The sequence below is a fragment of the Caloenas nicobarica genome, chromosome Z (genome assembly GCF_036013445.1).
Source record: "Caloenas nicobarica isolate bCalNic1 chromosome Z, bCalNic1.hap1, whole genome shotgun sequence".
Taxonomy (NCBI): domain Eukaryota; kingdom Metazoa; phylum Chordata; class Aves; order Columbiformes; family Columbidae; genus Caloenas; species Caloenas nicobarica.
The window spans coordinates 85,686,326-85,709,780 of NC_088284.1; the positions used below are offsets into that span (position 1 = coordinate 85,686,326).

At 39.3% G+C, this 23,455-nt stretch overlaps 1 protein-coding gene across 1 annotated transcript in view; it reads left to right on the forward strand.

The window, feature by feature from the left end:
• The window catches only part of CRB1 (crumbs cell polarity complex component 1), a 105,494-nt gene that overhangs the window by 55,260 nt on the left and 26,779 nt on the right, over positions 1–23,455 (forward strand). Inside the window, exons 6-10 of the mRNA XM_065656066.1 lie at positions 12,597–13,550; positions 17,116–17,666; positions 18,063–18,228; positions 20,702–21,608; positions 23,264–23,392. Coding sequence (XP_065512138.1) covers positions 12,597–13,550; positions 17,116–17,666; positions 18,063–18,228; positions 20,702–21,608; positions 23,264–23,392 — 2,707 coding nt within the window. The remainder of the gene's footprint in view (positions 1–12,596; positions 13,551–17,115; positions 17,667–18,062; positions 18,229–20,701; positions 21,609–23,263; positions 23,393–23,455) is intronic.

Genomic DNA, 23,455 nt, shown 5'->3' on the forward strand with positions numbered 1-23,455 from the left:
ATGGTGTGAAATGTTTTTTACCCTTTTGAACTTTCGCTTTTTTAAGCCAAGCAATATTGTTGGCATGTTTCTTTAAAAATAATTGCTTCTGGACTGAGAAATTGGACGTCAAGTTCCAACTTGATATAAATTAAATGGTTTACATCAATAGTCTGGCTCGTGGTAGAAGTGAGTGTTTTGATTCTGGGTTTGACTTCAGGACATGACCTCTTGATCACACAGGTCAGCACAGATGGGAAGTATTGAAGAGGTACCCTAGGTTGACGTGGGGAAGAAAGTGTCTTGTACTGATGTATCACAAACTGTCTGATCCGTTAAACAGAAGCAATGTCAGACTCCACAGAGAATAAAGCTTAGTTGTTATAGGTCATTATGCTCTTCAAAAAAAGAAAGAGATGGAAGGAAAATCACAATGATGGAAATCCTCAGGGTTGTGATGTACACATAATCTTCTAAACCTTGCTGGATGAATGCTGCCAAGCCTATATGCAGGGGAAACAGAGTAAAGAATCCAAGTATTCTTAACTTCTACAGTACAAATATGTCTCAAATTTCCACCTGTACCCATTATAAAGGAATATTTAGGAATATACAGCATTTAAAATTTAAAAGCAGGATACCTATACAGCTGAGCCTCACACTTATGTGATCAGGTCTTAAGAACTGCATGCATGAGAACAATCATGTTCACAAGATCAGGCAATATATAGTTGTTCAAGGGAAAGGAACAGGTAAATTGGGGAGAAGATTAGATTTCAACTTCTGAGCAACGACAGCTCTCCCATCCTCTGTTCATGACAGATTTTCCAATCCCTTAATCATCGTCACAGCCTTTTGCTGGACCTGCTCCAGTACATCCACTTCTTTCTTGTACCTGGGGAGCCCAGACCTGGACTTGATGCAGTCTCACCAGTGCCGAGTAGAGGTGAAGAATCATCTCCCTTGATGTGCTGGCCACATGAGTCCTAATACAGCCCAGGAGGCTGTTGACCCTCTTTGCTGCAAGGGCACACAGCTGGCTCATGGCCAACTTGTTCACCAGCACAGCAAAGCTGCTTTCCATCCCAGTTGGCCCCCAACATGTCCAGTGGATGAGGTTATTTATCCCCAGGTGTAGGGCTTTGCAAATCCCTTTGCAGAACTTCATAAGGTTCCTGAAGATTGCCTATTTCTCCAGGCTGTTGAGGTCTCTCTGAATGGTAGCACAGCTCTCTGGTGTATAGAGAACTCTTCACAGTTTTGTATACACGTATGTGTACACATATACAATTCAAATTTTAAGTGTTAATAAATAAAAAAAAATCACCAATGCTTTTGTCGGATTGGACTCAGGAGTTTCACAGTTTGCTGGCAATTAGTTATCACTGATGAGTCTAAGGTCTTCTCAAGGACATAAAGAGTATGTTTGGACACTGAGTAATAAAAATAAGCTAGTAAAGTGAGCACGAAAATTAATTTTATGCGATACACTACATAAAAGCTCTTACATGAATTGTTCCCTCTAGCATCTAGCTCTTAATTATTCAGTGTTTCCTAATAGGAGGAACGAGTGATAAACCCCAGTATTTTTATGTCTTCTCATTTGCACTGTTTGAAATAAACTCTGCAGTGGCTGTAATAAGGCACAACCTGCTTCTGTTTAGGTACCCAGACTGATTTTTTCAGGTACAAGGAGAATTTCAAAGAAGCCTTTTACTGATCACCTGGGTGCTGGTGCCTTTTAAAAAAATATTTGAATTACCTTAGAAAAGTACTTCTGGTGATTATGTAGGGACAACAGATTAAGGAAAGCACGCTCTTTCCCTGGCTGACAATGAACTTCGCACTTTCAACAAACAGTCTCAGAGAGCAGAAAGAAAGCCTAGTATAGGCAACTAATTTATGCTGATTATTAGCTGCTAGAAATAGATTTGGTGGATCTGATTCAGATTGTTGTCCCACTGCTGTAATCCTTCGAGTCTGGCTGTATTAACACCACGACACTGTTACAGAGAATCATATGATCAATACAATTATGGCTGCAGTCACTGTCCTAAGGGCACTATTTTTTCTTAACAAAGAGGGTTCAGAATCTGTTATTAGGCCTGTTTGTGAGGCCAGAACATCAAGGTAAATCACTACCTATGGTAACAAATAAAGAAAACTAGTTGAATGCTGTACTGTGAACATGTCTGCACAGCTACAAAAGTTAACTGTAGCACATAAAGACACACAAAAAATAGATTTATTCTAGCTAAATCACATACCCATAGTATGACCCAGGAAACCTCCCAATAAGACAGCCAGCAGTCTGTGGCAAGCACACACAATCTCAGCTGAAGCCCACGCTGTCCCCCTGCCCTTGGGATTGTTTTGTGACCTAGCAAAAGTGAAGCTAGTTTGGGTCTCACTCTTCCCAGCTTCAAGATGCGTTAAGCATATGAAACCTTTGATAAACAAAGCCACAGTTTAGATGAGTTTTCACACTGCTAAAGAACTAGCATTGCAGGGAATGAGAGAAGTGAACACTGCTGCTGAAGTGAAAAGAGATACGGTCTTCTGCCATTCCCACTGATACAGAACTGGACTGAAAGATCACAGTCAAAAGTCTAAGGTCTTCTGCCGCTACATCTGCTCTATAGCAAGTCACAGCTGCTTACACAGGAAAGAAATCATACATCAGGTAGAGTAACTGCCTTAAAAATTATAGAAGTGGATAGTTCAGGCTAAAAGACTTGCTTTTCTGTATTTAAAGTGATAATAAATTATGTAGAAATATATTCTGCAGGAATAGAGAAGTGTTAGTATACACAGCATCAATACAGATCATATTCATGTTATTTATACAGCTATGCTAAGCACTGCTCAAAACGCACACAGCATAAACATGTTACGTATGTTCACACATTCATATTTTATATTTTTCTATTCTCAGGTCTCCATTGTCAACTAAGCTCTATAGGCCCTATTAAAACTATGATTTTCTAGCCTGCTGGCTTTTTCAGTTGGTTTCAACATAGACTGACAAGGAAATTATGTAAATACAGTCACTTTTTTATGTTGTGAAGATTCACATTGGTTTTAACAAAATGAGAAAATCTTGCAAATGACTGAAATTTTTCAAAGCACCGTTTCCAGGGCAGAAGCCGTTTCACACTAGACAGCACAGCGGCTGAGCTTGCCTACCTCAGTTAGAACAAACAGGAGGCAGCCAGCAAGAGACAAGGTAGAAAATCCCTTGTAAGGGAGACTAGACAGAGCATACATTTCTCAATGGATGTGTTCATCAACAGCAAGCCCTCTTTTAAAGCCCTTAAGTGTTTGTAGGACTGAAAATTAATTTGTTTTCCAATTCCAAAGTGAATCATATGCTCCAAACAGATTTTCAAGTCAATGAAACATGACCTTGTATGATCTAATTAAACAACTCAAAGGTATTGGTTGTTTTAAGATCCCTCTGGACATACTTCAGTTCAAATGCACACACATCATCTGTATGTACAAGCTCATAAATCTACAAAAAATGCAAATCATATCATTAATGCTTTGAATTTGACAGTCTTACCACAGTTTTCTAAAAGGTAAAACATGAAAAATTCCTGAATTATATATACGCCTTTTACAGCTTAAAGAACACACAAAAAAACGTACTGGAAGCAGAACACCAAATAGCTGTCTTTGGCTTCCAAATATTTGGTCCATAACCAGGTATAAACTAATCAAATTCTCTGAAACCCACCATTCCAATTTCTTTTCTGGATGATGTCCTGACCTTTTGAGTGGAGCATTGGACCAGACAATAACCTTCAAATGTACCTTTCAGTCTAAGTTTTTCTATTATCCTATCTTAATGTTCTACATTTTGTGAATTGATTTCTTTGCTCCAGTGCACATGACTTTCTTTAATGACAGACAAAAATCTATGATAGTTTTTTTCTATTTTTTTCTGTCTTTTGTCTTCAGCATTGCTCTTGTGGTCTCCTTTCTTCACTCTCAATTTTAGCTCAGACCTCTGTGTAGACCTTCTCTCTGATCTGCATTCTTTCTAAGCACCCCTCACATTTCCTATATAGATTAATGGTTATACACACAAATTCACCCTCCTCTTACTACCCATAAATGCCTGCATGTCTAACAAAAACAGTCTCAAATGCCAACACAAGTATCTTTGGAGGTACCACTGATTCCTGCATTTCCATTTGCCCTTTCCCGTTTCACATTTTTCTCTACCTTTTCATCTGTTTGAGCTGCAAAACCTTACCTGCTATTTTCTCTTCTTTCCTAATGGCATCCTGCATAAATCACCTTTCTCCACTTTAACCTGTCACACCCTGTAATTGTACTCTCCCTCCTCTCATTAGCCCTTCCTAGCTCATACCAGTGACATGGCTGTAGCTACAAACACGTTCCTACTGCCAGAAAACCCACACAAGAGGGATTCTACCTGGGAAAACCTGGCTACCACTGTTTGATTTTCTGTCTTAACTCCATCAGTCAAATGCAACAGCAGCTGCCTCTTTTACCTATACATAAAGCTGACTCCAGAAGCAGGGAAATGAAAGGAGAATGAGTGCCGTGCAGGGACGTATTTCTTCACCAAGTTTTTCTTTGCTCCAGATTCAGACCCTAATCCTACAATTGAATCCACATGGCCGGCTGCGTTAATCGAAATATGGGACGAAGGTGTAGGCTACAAGCAACAGTTTTGCCGTGTTGCCCGTCTAGGACGTGGCCCCTTGCCATTCCGCGGCTCTCTGGCTCTGACCCCTGGCTGTGCTGCTCGCGCGGCTTTGCCTGAGGAGCGCTCGGGGCTGCCGGACGGGCTCGTGAAAAAGGCTGGCGGATCTACTCGGAAGCTGAAGCCAATGCTGAACTCAGTCAGCTGTTTCCAATATTTATAAAATAAAATAAACACACTAGACCTCACCAAACAACTAGTCACCTACAGCATGTACATGACTTTCTTTTTTCTTTTTTTCCTTTTTTTTTTTTTTTTTCCAAATGAAAACTATTTTAGGTGTGACAAAACATGTGAAACAAGTGGAAAAACATTTCCAAGTACTTTTGCTCTCAGAAAATGTTTAATGATTGAAGAGATTAAGGGATTGGGGGGTTTTACTACTTAAAAAAAATCCACTTTTACTGAAAATTCAAACTAGTCTATGAAGCTTCAGGCCAGCAACATTTAAAAAGACTGAGCTACAGCATGCCATTCTGAATGTAGCACGTTATGAATTCCATATCCCTCAGCTAGAGTGACATATTTAATGATTAAGCCAAGTCGCTCAAGTCTATTTCTATTTTAATTTTTTTCCTAGCCAGTATTAACTTTATACGCACATTTCAAATGGCAAGAGGAAAAATAGCAGAACAGTGAATTTGTCTGCAATAAAGGAGCAACTAGCAAGGTCTTACAGCTTCACAGAATTAGAGTTCTGTGTGAAAGGTATCATGTGCAAATTAGCCCAATGTTAGCAAACGCTTATTATCCTGCTTTTTTACAATATTCAATTTTCCACATCCTCCAGCTCTGCCCTGTATTCTGTTCTTCATCTTATGTGAGCTTTTCCGGCTAAGACAGCAACAAAAATTGCCATACTAGATCAGATCACTGGTCACATTAAGTTTAATATCCAATATAAGCCAGTTCTTTACTGAAGAAAAATATGAGAAAAAAAAGTCAATTTAAATACCCTTCAGTTGCTCTACACTGATGTACACAAGAGTAAAACCTCCTTCCTGACCTCCATGACAATTGATTTATGCCCAGAAGCATGAGTTTTAATTACGATGACATAGAGATGGTCAATTTATTTCCTTGCGCTTACTCATTCATGAACGTGCATTTCCTCCTTCCAGCAAAGAGTAATTATTTCTTTGCAATTATCAGCACAGATGTGGCAAAGTTAGAATTTTCATGATTTTCTGCTAAGACCTGGAGCCCTGAAGAATATAAGCTCTGCCAGATCTTTCTGCTGGCCTCAGGATTAATGAGTCCCTTGAAAAACATGGTTTCTGCCTGAAGTAGGATTTTGTAATAGACATTTCCAAAACTGTAAAATATAGGTAGAAGAAGCGCTATTGCAAACTCTGTCTTCCATAAAGCATGTTCTAAAGGGTATGCTACAATTTTAGTTTCTCCAAGGTTTACTCCTACTTTTGTTTTCACAGCTCCGTTGCTGCGAATTATTTTATTCAAGGAAGTCACAGAAACATGACTCACGTCACTCCGCACTTTTGTCTCTAACCTATTTTTAAGGATCCAAAATAGACCCTGTATCTCACAGTGGACATCTTATGCCAAGGCTTTGTTGCCTAATTATCATTAGAAATACCTTCCTGAAGTGTGACTTGGCTCTTCCTTGGTGCAGGTCAAACCCATGACTTCCTCACTGGTTTACTATGGTCTCAGGGAACAGTGTGTTCTCTTTGTACTGAAAGACTCTTATCTTGTCCCATTCCCTCTACTTGTCTTTTGGCTGAATAGCCCTGCTCTTTTAGCGTCTCCTCATGAGCCATATTTTCTCAACCTGTGATTATTCTCATTGCTCTCCTCTGAATTGATCCAAATCTTCCTTGCAGTGCAGAACTAAAAATGGACTCTGTATTCCTACTAAGATGTGACCAAGGCTTTGTAAATGGGAACTGTTGTTCCAGAATTGAATCTGATAGTTTTCGGACCATAGTCAATATACCCTCCCAGTTCAACAGGAAACTTCCGACAATTACTTTCCGAGTAGGTTTTATACCCGCTTTATGGTGGTTTCATGTAGATTTTTCTCCTTGGTTTATGTATGAAACTGTTTTTAAAGACAATATCAAACCCTTACTGTAATTAGAGTAACTACGTATCACCTTCTGTGACACCCTTGTCCTAGACAGATTTGTTCAAAACACTCCCTAGCAGTTGTGACACGGCTTCAGGCTGTTTGCTACATACCCTGGTAGGAAGTTGCTCTGTCTCTGTGTTTCCGCTGAGCTGTTACCGTGTATGCCCATCCCACTTTGTTGACCGCGTGTACGTTTGTAATCTTCCCTCAGAACATTTATCAGGGTCATATTGCAAAAGGACTGACAATTACCGAAAACCTCCAACTTTTTCTTATTATTTTCAAAACACAAATGCATATTAAACTGTAGCACGAGATATCTGATAAGCACTACTAATTAAGTACATGCATACTAATGTGTTAACATGAACTTTATTTTGTTTAAAGCTTCCTTCCTTACCTGTCAAAGAGTCTGGATGACATTCTTACCCTGTGGTATTTGAATTCATTATAGAAAAAAAAGAAAAAAAAAAAAAAATCACTCAATGCCTGTATCAGAGGCTAGAAGGAGAAACAGATTTCTGAGCATCACCATAAAATAAATTGTGAACTGTAGACTGAACGAATCCAAAACAATATCCTGCATACAAGTCTTTTGGAAACAAATTTGACTCGTCAGGAATTTCCTAATTGATGAATAAAGGAGTTGAGGAAGAAGAAGGAATTGAAAAACACGCTTACCGAAAATCAGTGTTTTCTTGGGGACAGGCTGAGGGAGGCTTCAGGATCCATTATTGAAGTTTTAAAATGAGAAACTGCCAAAACGAAGATATGAATCCACAGTTGACCATATGCTAGTTGGATGGTGTAAATACCAACCCAGGGATATACTCTGTTGCTTTATAATTATTTCACTAATTACACAAAGAGATACTTCTCTAGTAATATTTTAAGAAATTCATCGTGTAAATAAAGTATAACGAAAAGAAAGAAAATAAGTCTGCTGCTTAAATTATCACAGGAATAAGTAGTTCAGTCTCCTGAACTCTGTTTTCCTCTCATTAAACTAGGTCCAAATCAAAATGTCTTGTTCAAGAGCCGAATAAAGAAAATGGTTTAGTAAATTGGGTTTTTTTTCTGTCTTTAGCACACTCAAAAATCTGCAGATGTAATTTTCCAGTAAGTAGTACAGTGAAAGCCAATGGAAAAAAAATACTTTATGAAATAAAGAAAAAATATACAATTTTATGTCTTTTCTATCTGCTTATTGAGTTTCTTTGAGTGAACTATGACTCTGAAAGAGTTGATCTGCGTTAACAAACCCCTTGAAAATGAAAGAAAATATGGTCTTAAAAACATCTTGTAAAACAACAAAAACTGACAAACGAGTCTTGAACAGATCCTAAAAATAAGCCTTTCTGCGAAACATGATCAAAGTTTAGTGTGTGCACACTTGGACAGAACATGCTGAAAAAGAATTTAAGTAGAATACATATCTATTGCGTAAGCAGTTTAATGAGTCTTACTTTAAGCCTTGTTGATCTGGCTTGAGCAAAATACACCCTCAGACTCCATCAGCAGGTACAGAAGTGGAGCAAGCTAATCCTGGAAAGGAAGCCTTTATACTAAGAACTGTTTTGAATTTTACACAAACTTACTTTGTGGACCGCTTAAGTGCTAAACGATCTTTTTCCTTCAGAAAAAGATGGTTGCAAGTAGGATACAGGTTTACATCATTTTAATGACAATGTTTACAGGTAAATATTTTCTTTCTGTGAAATTCTGTGTGCACTTAGATTGTATTGAACATGTAGTATCTATCCAGACTGCTTGGTTTTACTTGCTTGATATTTATATAGAGATAAGAAGCTGGAAAGACAGAAAGCTGTAAACAGATTTCTAATCAAAGTTGCATATCAAAAGTGTAACTTGGATAATAGTTTAATAAAAATGAAAATTAGTGGCATTCAGTACAATTATGCTTGAATAATTGCTTCTGTCATTCTGCTTCTGCAGGAAACCTTTGCTGCTATATTTGAAATAGTTTAATTAAGAGGTTAACAGTTAGAAATTAGCTACCCTATAGTAATATAGTGTAAGTGAAAAAAGACGACAGATATGAGTAGTGTTGCCAAATTGAGTCAAAGGAGCTGTTTCATTTCTGTTTTGAATAAAACCTCATGGGATGAAAAAGTAACTGTTATCTGTAAAAAATATTAGTGAAATATTCACATTGTCTGAAATTTTAGGTAGGTGTGTAATATAGTTAGAAGAGAAAATTCTGAATGATTTTACTTTACTTTTTCCTTTAAAAGCACAGATATGTTTAGCTGAGCTAATGCAGGTAACTACTGAAAATGAAACAGTTCCTCTCACACTTGCTTTTGGTATGTCTTACCTTTTTTGAGAATACTTTTTCCATGCTAACTTCTCCTCCAATCTGAGCTATTTGAACTGCTTATACAGTTCTATAAATATTGACTAATCCTTTTATCTGGAGTGCTTTTATCTTGAATGACAGTGGTCTTTGCTTGCACAGCAATTGGCAGATAACAAGAAATACCAACATCACTTGTAAGAACAGTTGATTTACTTATTCTTGTTATGAAAAAATGGCTTAGTGCTTGTCTTTTAGTGTGACCTATATTTATGTTCGTGCTAATCTTATTACAAAATAGTAGGCATACATATGTAAGTATATATACACAACTCCACAAAATAATTATTTTGCAACGTATTCTTAACATCATTACTTTAAAAAGTAAACATTTGTGTACAGACACTGAAATGCTTATGAAATTAGACATATTTAAGCTGCTCTATGGTAGTCACTTTGCATTTTGTAACTGATGTTATTTGTTTTCTATAGGCAAGGAACACATTAAAAACAATATGTACCTCTCTTGATAAAACTATTTTTATTTATTTGCTAGACTTTGATGCTTTTGTCGTCAAATGCATTATCTACATTTAATGGTAGAAACATATGATTTCCAAACAAGTTTAGCATTCTCATGAAATATTTTCGTTAATTTCACATCTAATTTGATGAAGCAGAGAACACCACAAACACTGAACACTATTGTAAAGTTGGGTTCAGTTTATGCATCTGTTTCATCCTTTCTGGAGACAAGCCACTACTGCAAGGTGGGACTTGGACCACAAGCTACAAGGTGTGATGCCTCACAGGTGCCATGGGATAATAAACTAACATACACAGATTCATCAAGCATTACTGAAAATGCAGCAATTAAGTATCTGGCCATTCACTACGCTGATTTTTATTATGAAAGGTTTAATAGAGGCTCCCAGTCTATAAATCCTTAAGCACATTCTGACCACTTTGAAGCTCTATGGCAAGACTAAATACATTCCTGATCCTACTGCTTCTAAGCTGCACTAGTTTTCATCTCTGACACAAAAACCCAAAGGGATCTGCATTTCTATAGCCATCACATGAAGACTGAGTTGTACGCAAGACCCGTGGACGCATTGTTCTCAATGTCAAAGCAGGGAAAGGAGGAATATTTTGCAGGAGATACACTAAAATATTGACCAAAATAGGAAAGAGCTCACTGTAACTCCACTTTTCATATACTAGAATAGGAAAAGCAAGACGAGTTGCTACAACAGAAATTGCCATAAACTGGGTAAAGCAGACATCATTCTGGCCCCCAGTCAGTAATGGTTTGGGAAGTGCATTTTCCTTCGAGAAAGTCAGCCCCAATGAGTCATATTTCTGCCAGATGCCACTACACATTAAGGTATACATAGACATCTCATGTAGGAATAAATATAAGCTTGGCAGAGAGAGACTGCTGTTGTAAAACCCCACGGCCAGAGAAAGGAGATGGCACTGGCTGTGTTTGATAAGCTGAAGCTTCAAGTGGAAACTATATACTACAACTGAAGACTGATGAGTGAGGAGAATCACTGCTAAGAGGTCCTTTTATATACATACTATGGCCACTTCACTTTCAAACAAATCCCAAGCAACTCTCAGTTCCCTTCTGGCTCTCCTGTAACTCACCACTCTTCGAGATGGGTCTAGTTACAACTTTGATTGAATAAAGCAGACAGGCAAGGAATTAGCCTGAATAACTACATATATCTATTGCTACTTGAAGCAATTCATTGTGGCTGAATGCGACTCTGTAGTTTTCCACAAGAAATGGCTCGATGTGAATTCGCGTGTGAAGCTAGGTGTGGTGCCTGGTACCTAGCTGCAACTCTGTGAGCCTCAGCATACCTCTTTATCTAATTTGCAGCACCAGTTTTGCTGCAGGGACACGCATAACTGTGTCTATTAACTACTTTGTGATGATGATACTAGTTTGAAAACTAGCTGCAAAGTATTTCTTATTTTTCTCTAGAATAACTATGAAGGGAAGTCAAAATATTAGGAGGTGCACTTAGCATGAGTTTTCAAAAAAGTATTTTGATATTTTGACTGCTTCCAAGGGAGATAAGAAACAGATTTTCCCTGATCCATTGCCTACAGATCAGTCACTTGATTGGTCAAGGGAGAAGTTACTATAATTACCACTTTATAGATGAACAACAGTGCGGAGGGATAAATGGATCACTTTTACAAGAGAAATATATTTGTTTTTCTTCGTGAACTCTGGTCCAGTGGACATACGTGACATCTGTCAAATTACAGTGAAGCTGAGATGAGGAGCTCTCTTTTTACCCAACATACCAGAAGCCAAGAATTTTATGGAAGAAGAGGAAACATGCGCCTGTATCGCCCATTTTCTACAGAAGTGCTCTCATCACCAAGCTCTGAGATGTCTGAGAAAATATTACTTCCATCTTTTCTTGCTTTATATTCTGTATATAGGAGAAGTAAAGAAGGTTTTCCTGTAGGTACTAGATACTAGGAATATTCTGCTGGGACGTACAGGTTTAGACCCCTCCAACAGCTTCTCTCAGATCTTCACTTCCCAAGTGAAGTCTCCTCACAGTATGAGACTGTGGCTGATGGACCAGAGTCACTGCTGCCTTGTTTTTGGAAGAAATGAGATCTGTTGTTCATATTTGAACAACTGCAGTAGAGCTCTGATCCTGAAATATGACAACTGCCCACTCATTGTGGATGAGGTGCATCTCGCTTCATCTTGCCCAGACTGCTAGTAGGATCTGTGTTTAAGCTCTGCTTTGGATTTCTTCTCACACTGGGCAGCTCCCTGTTCACTCTCTGAATGTCATTCTTCAGATACTCAGCTTGCTGGACATACGTTTTGCAGAGGTGTTCACCTACTTGTCAGTCTGTCTCACTGTATCACATAGTACTTATAAGTCCTGTGGCTTTCACTTGAAGATTGTTACTCAAAAATGTTTCATATTGGACCAGAAATAGTAGTCTGTCGTGCTTCTACTATCTGGAAGAGAAGACCAGCAGACTATAGTCCAGCTCATCAACATACTGTATTATGAATATGAATTAAGCAACAATTCTTGGCCTTTTATGTGTGATAAATAATGCAGTTTCTCTCAAAGCATTCTAGATTTCTACCACAGAACAGGTGGGAAACTTGATCACATCATTTGGAGGTTATGTTTATCTCAATTTAGTCACATTATCCATATCAAAACTGTCAATTTGGTTATTTTCTCCGAAATGTGATTATTGCTAAGGTGTTTGTATGATACTTCACACAAGAAAGCCATAGCATATGAATTGTATTTTTATATTCAATATATTTGAGACTTGTGAGTCAATTATCTCTTTATCAAGACATTCCCATCTAATTAAAGATAATTTAATAAAACACATTATTAAAAATGTCATTTTGGGCTCCAGTTATCCAACCCAGAATGTCTAATTCTTTGTTTATTTTTCAGGTACTCACTGTGATGAAGACATCAACGAATGTTACACGAACCCTTGCCAAAATGGTGGAATCTGTGAGAATTTTCCTGGGAATTACACTTGCCATTGCCCATCTGCAGACAAAGAAGGGATTTATTACGGTGGCTGGAACTGTACAGAAGTCCTCCATGGCTGCACTGATCAACAATGTCAAAACAATGGAATATGTATCCCACATTTAAAAAATGGCCAGCACGGATTCAGCTGCATATGTTCACCTGGGTATACTGGAATACACTGTGAAATCGTAACCACATTTTCTTTTCAAGGAAACAGTTTCCTTTTGTTGAAGAAACCCATCACCCCTAAAAAGGAATTTTTCTACAATATAAACCTGAGGTTCCAGACTGTGCAACCTACAGCTTTTCTGTTTTACCGAGGGGAGAAAAACACATTTGCGAAGCTGGAGTTACTGAATGGCTACTTACACTTATCCGTGCAAGTCAATAACCAGCCACAGGCTCTTTTGCGTATTCCCCATAATGTCAGTGATGGAGAATGGCATTCAGTGGAGGTAACCATGGCAAGAGCTGTTACTCTTAATTTGCTTGACAGCTCTTGTGTAGAATCATGTCTCAATAAAACATCCACTGTGATAGATAACGATCACGTGACGCTTGCATTTCAGAGCACATTTTTGGGTGGCTTACCAGTGGGGAACATTAGCGGCAGCTCTCTTCTTAATATCTATAATATGCGTTCTGCACCTTCATTTGTAGGCTGTCTTCAGGACATTGAGATAGACTTGAATGTTATTACTCCAGAGAACACGTCACCTGAGTCATCCCTAAATGTCAGGACAGGATGCACTAAAAAGGACTGGTGTGAAACCCACCCTTGTCAGAACAGGGGACGCTGCATCAACCTGTGGCTGAGCTACCACTGCGATTGCTACCGGCCGTACACCGGGCCAGGCTGCGCGACAGGTAAGGGAACGCTGTTGGCATTCGTGTTTTAAGTGGTTGCTGAAAATATGATCATAAACCATCCTGTTTACCCCGTGACGAAACGGCCTGACCCTTAGGAACTCTGAGGCTTAATGCCAGCTGGCAACAAAGTGCAAGAGGTCAGTAGTAGCACGCCTTCATTATTTTTTAGTTACTTCCCCAGGAAGGCTGCTTTTCAGCCTGACAACAGAAGTCAGGCTAAACTGGTGGATTCCACTCATTCAATTTTAAAATCTTCTCGGTGCTCTTAGCACACCATAAACTCTGGAAAACTCTAGTTCACTGGAGGTTATGCACCCTGAATCAAATTTAGAAAGCAACCAAGTCACTTGGAGTTTAAGTCTTACTTTCAAAGCATTCCTTGAAAATTTTATCCTCAAGCTCTCTGGGCTTTTATAAAGAAACTTATTTAAGGCAATGAAAGGCAAGCAAAAGTACTACAAGTTAAAAAAGGACAGATTCTAATTTTAAAAAATGAACAAGATTATACTATTAACTTAATCTGATTAGCCCAAGGAGAAGGCAGGGCTGCAGAGGCTGCAAACGGGGCCCATTCAGCTCCCGGCTGGTCCAGCTCTGGACAACCACTAACCAAGGAGAGGAGTCGTCACCAGAGCTCCTCAGTGACCAGAGGGGAAGGTGTCCGTGTCGCAGTGAACAAAAGAGCACATCTCAGCAAACAGCCTCTTTGGCAGTGACGAGCAGGAATACAGAAGCTGCAGATGCCTGTAGCACTTTCCCTGCTACAAATGATCTTTGCAAGCACCAGCTGAAGCAAAGGGAAGGACAACACAGGTCCCTGCCCAGCTCCCAGCTGTGCTCCATCTGGTGTATGAAAACCCCTGGAGCTGTAAATGCAGCACCCCAGCAACATTTTGGGGTGGACTCTCTGACCCTTCCTCAGCAAAAGTTTTAGTGATTTCAAACAGGCAGTTTTGTTTAAGAAAATTGTACAGAGCTGAGTCTTCCATGCAGCGCCCTTGCCCCTGCTTCCCTCTCTGCCCCCTTCCTAACCATCCACACATGGGCAATCACAGCAATGTGTAGGGAGGAAGAAACATGTACATGCATACATACATACACATATACATACATACATTTATGTATATATATATTTGCCAAGTGGACTGGAAAAAATGAAGTGCAACAGCAGAGCCATGGTCAGATTGGCATGGACAGATCCTAAACTGGTGTAAACTGGCGTGGCTGCGCTGCTGCCAGTGAAGCTACATTGATTTACATCAGCTGAATCACTGCCTCAGGGGTTTATTGAATGCATTGCTGCAGAAAGCTGTAGCATGAAATACATTTCAAAATGTTGAAATACAATTTCTTTTTGTATTATATACTTGTTATCAATACTTTTCAATAGTTTTTGGTTTTATTGCAAAATGACAAAGTCTGAGAGGTAATTGTAACAGACTTCTTTGAAGTCTAGCTGTAATTTATCCAAAGATTTGGAAAGCAACTTTGGAGTATAGGACAACATCTGGTAAATACGTTTCCCTCCTTATATGAAGCAAAATTAAAACCAGTCAGGGCCAGGAGAGGCTTACACTGGCATTAGAACTGTTGAGAATGATTAGAAAGTATGCATTATTTTTTTTTTTCCTGATGACCACAATATTCCTTGCAAATCATGGCACCATGCCATTTTGATACATAGGTTCTAGATATATGCCATATATAAAAGACTGTGACAGGTCTCTTAAAGGCAGACTGGGGGAGACTTGTGGTAAAGGATAACATAAGAAATGCTAGTGTCTTTTTGAAGAAAAGTTGCTGCCAAGTATTTAATTGACAAGAGGCAATATTTTCTCTACATATACAAAATAACAAACAGATGTTGACTCATTTTGATCAACATCCAGATGTTGTGACCCAAGAGTTTAATACTGACCAAGGTGATACTAGCCATCTCATCAAACAGAAGATCAGATTGATGTTATATATATATATTTTTAAATAGAGAGAAACGTAATAAAGTAATTGTAAACATGAAATACCTTTTTGAAGATTAATGCTTCCTTCTAACACCACAAATGTGTAATCCTAATTCCAGCAGAAATTTTCTTTTTACCTGCACGAAAAAATGAGAGTCTCCAGTGCCACCTTACACAGAAGCTATAACTGAAAGAGATTTCATGCCTCAAAACACTCACTTCAACAAATATTTATTTCTACATAACAGAGTTTTAACAAGTAGATGTAGCTATATAGGTAATCTTATTCATCGAATTAAAATATTTCAAATCTAATTTACTTATTAAATTGTCCATTTAGGAACAAACAGGGGATTTATTCCTGTTGCTGAATAATATTACCATGCCACATAGAAGTACAGTGTGGTTGTTAAAGGTCTGTTGGGGCTTCACAGTCAGTCCCCTATTTTCATTGGGTTTTTTAATGTAGTCATTAAAAAAAGTAGCGCTGCAGGCAGAAACTTGGCCTATAAGGTCTCACTCTAGGAGTTTTACTGCACAAAAGAGGACTGACTCTTTAGCTATGTGAGCCTTTTTTTTAAAAAAAAAAAAAGCGTGTTTTATTCTTTCTGTGAATTTGATATATTAAAAATACCTCTTGAAAGTGTTTAGGCAGGAAGTCTGTAATATTGAGGACAAGATCACGAAACTTAAAGTGTAAAAATAGAAACACTTTGTTGTACTTTAATGAGATGACTCATCAGAATAAAATACGGTTTGGGGTACATATTTTGTATCCTTACAAGCCTGAAAATCATTACTGAAAATAAAGAGTTAGAGAGAGAGACAGATGGTTTCAGTTTAATCATTTTAATTGATAAGCACAAAAAAAAAAAAAGAGAAAGGCTTACCCAATCCTGGATCATTTTTCCCCCGCACCACCACAGCATTACAGGCATTCAGGACTAAACAGGATTCACAACTGGATACAAGCTGATGTGTATGAGCACGTGTTGAGCCTCAGCCACAGAAAGTCAGTCCAAGGACTGGGGAGGCCATGCAGCACCAAATGGGTGCCCTGTTTGGAGGTTTTACACAAGAAGGATTTGCTGAGCAGCTTTCAGCTAATTCTATGAATCAATGCAAAAAAAAAAAAAAAAAATCATGAAGTTCCAGAATTACATTAGCTTCTGTGGTAAGCAGAGGATCAAAGCATCCCGATTCTTTTCAAAATGATCTTTCTGAGGACCAATCCAGGAAACTGTATAAATCTGTCCTTGTTTAACCATTTGAGAACACAGCATTACACAGAGCATGATAAAGGGGGAAAATATGTCCAATAATATAACATCTGGTCCTGTACTGAGCCTTAATGCTACAGCCATGAAAGCCAACGGGAATTTTGAAACAGAAGCTATTTACAGCTGGACCAAGTCTTTATTCATCCATAAATACCAGCACATCTTACTACCATACGTAAATATTACCAGAAGCAGCTATTTGATCATTGCATTCTCTCTCTTCTCATTTAGCCCTAACTATTTTATTTTTCTCCCTTCTTTTCTTTCTCTGTCTCTCTTTATTTTTTTAAAAAAAATCTTTTCCCTATCTACAACTTCAAGAGTACATTCCAGGCCGCTTTGGATCTGCAGACTCCTCAGGCTATGCTGCTTTTTCTCTTGATGCCTCTCAGAATGAACATTTGAACATATCAATGTTTGTCCGAACACGCAAGTCTTCTGGCTTGTTACTGGCTTTGAGAAACAGTACTCAACTGTACGTGAGAGTCTACTTGGAAGGTGGGAAACTCACACTGTTAGCTCTAAATTCCATGAAGTTATTAGGCAAACACTCCATGAATGATGGAAACTTTTACTTAATAACATTAAAAACAGAACCAAATAAGATGGAATTGTTCCAGTCCTCTCAATACCTAGGCTTTATTTCTCCTCCGGCACTATCCATCCAAAGTAAGGATATTCTTTACATTGGAGGCCTACCAGATAACAAAGAAACTGATAGAAATGGCAGGTATTTCAAAGGCTGCATCCAAGATGTAAGAGTGGATAACCAGCCACTGGAATTCTTCCCCATCACCAATGCACTGAATTCTCCTGTCAACCGGACTCTGATTAATGTCACCCAAGGATGCACTGGTGACAATCTCTGCAAGGTAAGAATAACATTTTTCAGTGCATTTTAACACGTCTATAATGGGAAATTTCTTTTAAGTTTTCATACATTCCCACACATCATTTGATGACAATGACATCCTAGGAATATTGTGAAAATACTAGGAACAGCAGATTTTTGTTGAGTTATGCTACACATTATGAGTATCAGCAGCAAAATGTATTTGCATATTGGAGAATGAAAATGTTTTAAGGTTGAAATACTGTTTTTTACAAATTATTGAACATGTGCTCTGTGCTGTCATAGTGCTGGTCTTTATCAATTTCCATCAGAAATAAACACAATTCTCCTTTCTGCCAAACAGTACCACATCCTTAGGGCTGGGAGTCCACCAGCTTTTATTCATGCCTAGGCTGTCTCTTCTCTTTCATCATAGTCCAACCCTTGCCACAACGGTGGTGTGTGCTATTCAATCTGGGATGACTTCACTTGCACGTGCCCCCCTAACACAGCGGGGAAGGCATGCGAGGAAGTGAGGTGGTGTGAGCTTGGGCCCTGTCCTCATGAAGCACGATGCCAGCTGGTGCACCAAGGATTTGAATGTAGGTACACTTCAGTTATTCCTATAATCTTTGGAGATTAGAAACATTAGAAATTTTCATCAGAATTTCCTTTAAAACTCATTATTCGCTGCCTTTCAAGTTCATTCAAATGTTATATCTTTATTATGATAACAGTTGTGACAATTGTGAATAATATTAATGGGAAGAGTCTGCTCTACCAAACCTAGAAATTTTCAGCCAGACCCTCTGACACAGACACCGATGTTTACAGGACCTTTCCTTTTGACTTATTCAACACAACTTGTCAAGGTTGTACAATAGATCAGTACACTGCCAGAGTGTGAGTGTACCTCTCATACTTCCACTGCAGAGATAAGAGGATATCCCATATTGGATTAATCTTAGGATGTTCTCCATCCTCTTGAAAAGACAAGCTACATGACATACATTGCATCATTTGATTTTCTTAAATGTTAAGTATCTTTGAAGAAGGTTACTTTAACACCAGCAAGCAATACAGTTATTCAACTAGTATCTTCATAAGAAGCACCTGCATGACAAGCAGTCTATTAGTTTGAACATTGATTACAATTAGCTGTCTTAAGAACATTAGCCACCTCGTGTATCTCTTTCCTCCTCCACTTTCCTTCTCCTTCCCACCCTGGAGTGGAATTTAAAAAGCAAGTAAGGATTTTGAAGCAATATTTTTTCTTTTTGTTATCAAAGAAAACTCTAATGATGCTGTGAAGAAGGATAAATACACACACAGTCTGATGGAAGCTGTTAGAATGGCTGACTCTTAGGAATGAGAAGGTTGGTCAACAAAAGATTTCCATCGTAGACAATTTGCTGACAGACCAATATGATGCTATTTTGCTTGAGATTGTTAGAATCGGCACTGTAGCACTTGTTAAAATTTATAAGTGAAATCAAAACCATTGCACCCTCTCTAACAGACGTCTTTAATGATAACATCAAAACACATTCGTGACATTTATTATTGCATATTACAGTAGAATACGAACACACGCAGACAGAGAAGTGAAAAGTATCTGAACTGTTTCCTTTTGCTAAACTCAAACTAAGGCAGAAAAAGAGCTGTTTTCCAGGGGCTGTGGCTATACTTTCACCTAGATAGCTACATTTAGCAAGCCCTTTAGGAAAACACGAACTCAAAAAAAAAAGGAGAAAAAGCCAATACAGGAAGCTAATGTGGGGAACATCAAGTAACAGCAAAACTGCATGCCCAGTGTCACAGCTGAGAGTAAAGCACATCCAGAAGGCTTGCTGTGCTCAGGACTTAAAAAGAGTTCTGCAGGAGTATTTTAGCTTTTGAGCTTAAGAAACTCAGCTTTATGAGACATTTAAAAAATCAGAAATAATTTTGAAAAGCTCTGACTTTCATTTTTAGTATGGTTTCCTCTGAGGAAGCTTTTCCTTGTGCACCAGGAAATGTAGTTACACCTCTGCTGCCTTAGAGTCAGGATATATGGTCAACAATTACCTACTGGGACTCCCAGGAGTTCTTTTCACGGAGATTCACTGAGCCCAAAGATAGCTCAGGAACCCAACTTACCTCAGTGCTAGGATCTTGCAAAGCTAAATTTGTCTGAAGTGCAAACAGAAGACATTCCTTCCCATCTCTCCTCCCTGCCTGTAATCCTCATAAATCTCAGAACGTGCAAACTTACAGCCCAGCGATTCTGTGCATTTTAGTAGAAACCATGCTCATGAAAGATGTCAAATGTTTTTGTGAAGACGTCCCTAAAACTGCCATAATGTTGCCCATCAATTTTCTCTCCCGGCAGTGCAAAGCGGGTGCTCTGCTGCCCTGCCGGTGCCGCCAGCCCAGGCTCCGAGCCCTCGGCAGGGCTGGGGAGTGTGCACACGGTGGGAGAAGGTGGCTTTAAACATGGCAGGAATGAGTCCTCTCACACTGACTTTGAAGGGGCTTTTTGCCAACTGACTTCAATTAAGTTCGTCCTTTTTGCATCTGTAAGAGTAAATTGGGATCCAATCAAATACTTTTAAAAACCTCTCTAGTGCTTTACCTGGGAGAAGAGGAACTGAGAACAAAGGTTCACCCCATGCAGATCTGTCATGGGTAAGAACTAGCTGCCCCTCCTTAGGGAATAAACATAAAATGACAAACAGATATCTTCTTTTGAAATACCCTCTCAGCCTCAGGTGTTACAATTATGATGTCCTTCTTTTTTGTCTAAAGAGGGAAGAGAGATACAACACTAATATGGATTGTACCTTTAGAACGCTAACTTGAGATGATGCATATCAGCAAACTTCTGATGCCAATATAGCTGGTGCTGGCGCTGCCCTGTAATCTCTACGGCCATAAGGGGCAGGCAAGGATAACTGAAACGTGGGTGGAATTTGATTGTTTTTCAGCAAACCCAAAAGGATTTACATGACAGGGAGCATGGGGCACTGAAGAGATGTTGTTCCACATGTATTGGTTTAAAGTTGGTCTGGTTTCTCAATTACTATCTTTGCACAGGTCTTGCTAATGCAGTGTTTAGTGGCCGAAGCAGTGCGATATTTTACAGAAGCAACGGAAAAATCAGCAGAGACCTCACCAGTATCGTATTTGGCTTTCGAACTAGGGACACTAACGTGATACTGCTGTATGCGGAGAAGGAGCCAGAGTTCGTTACCATCAGTATTCACAGTTCCAAATTACTCTTTCAATTGCAAAGCGGCAACAGCTTTTATAAGCTGACCCTTGCCAGTTTGCTGCCTGTGAGTGATGGGAAATGGCATCAAGTGATGGTCTCTATGGTAGAGCCCCTGTCCCAGTTCTCTAGATGGCACATTGATATAGATAACAAGAAAGACACCGCCACTAGCACAACTGCTGCAGGAAGCCTCAACTTTTTAAGAGAAGAGACAGACATCTATGTGGCTGACAAGGCTTTTGACAGTCTGGATGGCCTGCGAGGATGTATGAGCACCATAGAAATCAGTGGCATTTATCTCTCTTACTTCGAAAATGCTGACATCCCTACTAAAAAACCTCAAGAAGAGCAATTTCTCAAAATATCCGCAAACCCTGTTCGTACTGGCTGTTTGCAGGTAGATGTCTGCAGCTCTGCTCCCTGCATGCATGAGGGGATATGTGAAGACTTCTATACTTCCTACCACTGCATGTGTCTAAAAGGATGGACTGGCACTCATTGTGAAGTGAACATTGACGAATGCGCTTCAAATCCCTGTATTCATGGAAACTGCACCGATGGGATCGCCTCTTATGAGTGCAGCTGTGAACCTGGTTATACAGGGGTAAATTGTGAAGAGGACATAGACAACTGCCGTGGCCACCAGTGTGCAAATGGGGCCACTTGCATTGATGAGATTAATGGATATTCTTGCCTGTGTGCTGGTAACTTCACTGGAAAATTCTGCAGGTACTATAAATAAGACAGATCTGCATGATTTTGTCAGGTTTCTTCTGAAGGCTTATTACTGCACTGGTGTCTCCCTCTTAAACACAGATGTTATGCATCTATATATTAATCATAGGCACAGAATTAATGTATAAAGAGTCTGCAGTACAGAAAGCTGTACGGACTAATTAGATGTGGACCAAGGCAGTGGAGAGCTGGCAGCTCAGGAAGAGGCTGATGAGGCAAGGAGACAGGGAACAAGGCACAGCTCTGCTGCCAGCCTGGGTCCTGTGAGCTCTCTGATGACAGGATTACAAGTCCACTAGATTTCAGAGATATCTGAAATTTGTATTTTTATATATATTTATTTATTTTTATTTATTTCTTTTTTGGAAAAAATATTATAATGGTTTTGAGTCTCTAAAACTATACTTTATTAGAGAAATAGAGCTCTAGAGCTATATGCAGAGAAATTCAGAATTGGTGGGTAAGAGAAAATAACAATAGAAGGACTTGAAAAGTTTTTCTCTCCACCCACAGCATCTTTGCTATGTGGGTCTTTTCCTCCAAGCTTACTCTCTCAGCCCTGCAGTCCCAGTGGCTGTAGATACCAGACGGCCCACTCTTCCCATCACTTCTGAGACTCCTCACATGCCCATTTCCTATTCTTCTCAGACATTCTGTAAAGGCTGCAGGCTCTTCCCTGGCCTCACTCTCCATTAATTGCCCTTCTCTGCACACCATAAACTTCTCCCTTCTGAGCACGTCTATTGCTCTCAAACAAGGCAAAATACTTCTCCTTCCTCCAGAGTAGCCCAACAAGCCCAGTCTGCAGCAGCCCAAAAGACACAAACAATCATCTTCATGCTGCCTAACCACAGTCTTTTAGGCTATAATTACACAATTCTCAATTTTTGCTGACTTTTTTTTGAGTAGTGAGTACATCCTGAGATTTAAAGATGCCTCGTATTGGTCTAATATGATCATCTTGTATGCTAAGACTCTCTTTTGAACTCTTTTACTAAGCTGTCCAGGTATGACATAGATCCATATCAGTAATGTAGGTAGAGCATTGTGCCCCTTCTTTTTTTCATTTGCTAAGAAATTGATGGCTAAAGTTGCCAATAAATACTTAGCAAGAGAAAGCTAAATTCAGCAAATTTTAAAAAGCTAAGCAAAATATGTTTTGTGAGCCTTAAGCCTCAGTTTCTGCTGTCTTTGCTTTGGATGACACCCCAGCAAGCGACAGCATTGCTCCCCCAGTGCGGTCGCTGCCTGCTGCTGACCACGAGCACCCCAGGCACCGAGAGAGTAAATGGACACAAATGTGGGGTTTCCTTTCCAAAGAGGAATCCAAGGAGGCACTAAGCGTGTGTAGCCCCTGAAACTGTGTTCATTTACAGGTAAAATGTAATGCCTTTCCCATGTGTACTGAATACTATCAGCCAGCAGAAGCACTATAGATATAGATAACAAAGACACCGCAACTAGCACTACTGCCTCTGTTTGGAGACTATCAGCACTAGATTCTGCATTCAAATAACAAATTTGCAAGGTAGATCTAAATATTTTCCCTAAAAGCAGTGGACTAGAATCAAATGAAAAGCTGAGAGAGCATGAGACATCCAGAAACAAGAAAAGTGCAAATAACTGCCATTGTCTTCTTACTTACCTAGATACAGAAGGTTGCCATACACCGTTTGTGGGAATGGAGAGAGAAATCTCACGTGTTTCAACTATGGCAACTGCACCAATCTCGGTGGCGAGCTGACCTGTGTGTGCCTGCCAGGATTTGCTGGAGAACGGTGAGATGCTTTGCCCAGCAGATCTTTGTGCAGCAATTCTTCCAAAAGCTGTTCCAGAAGGGC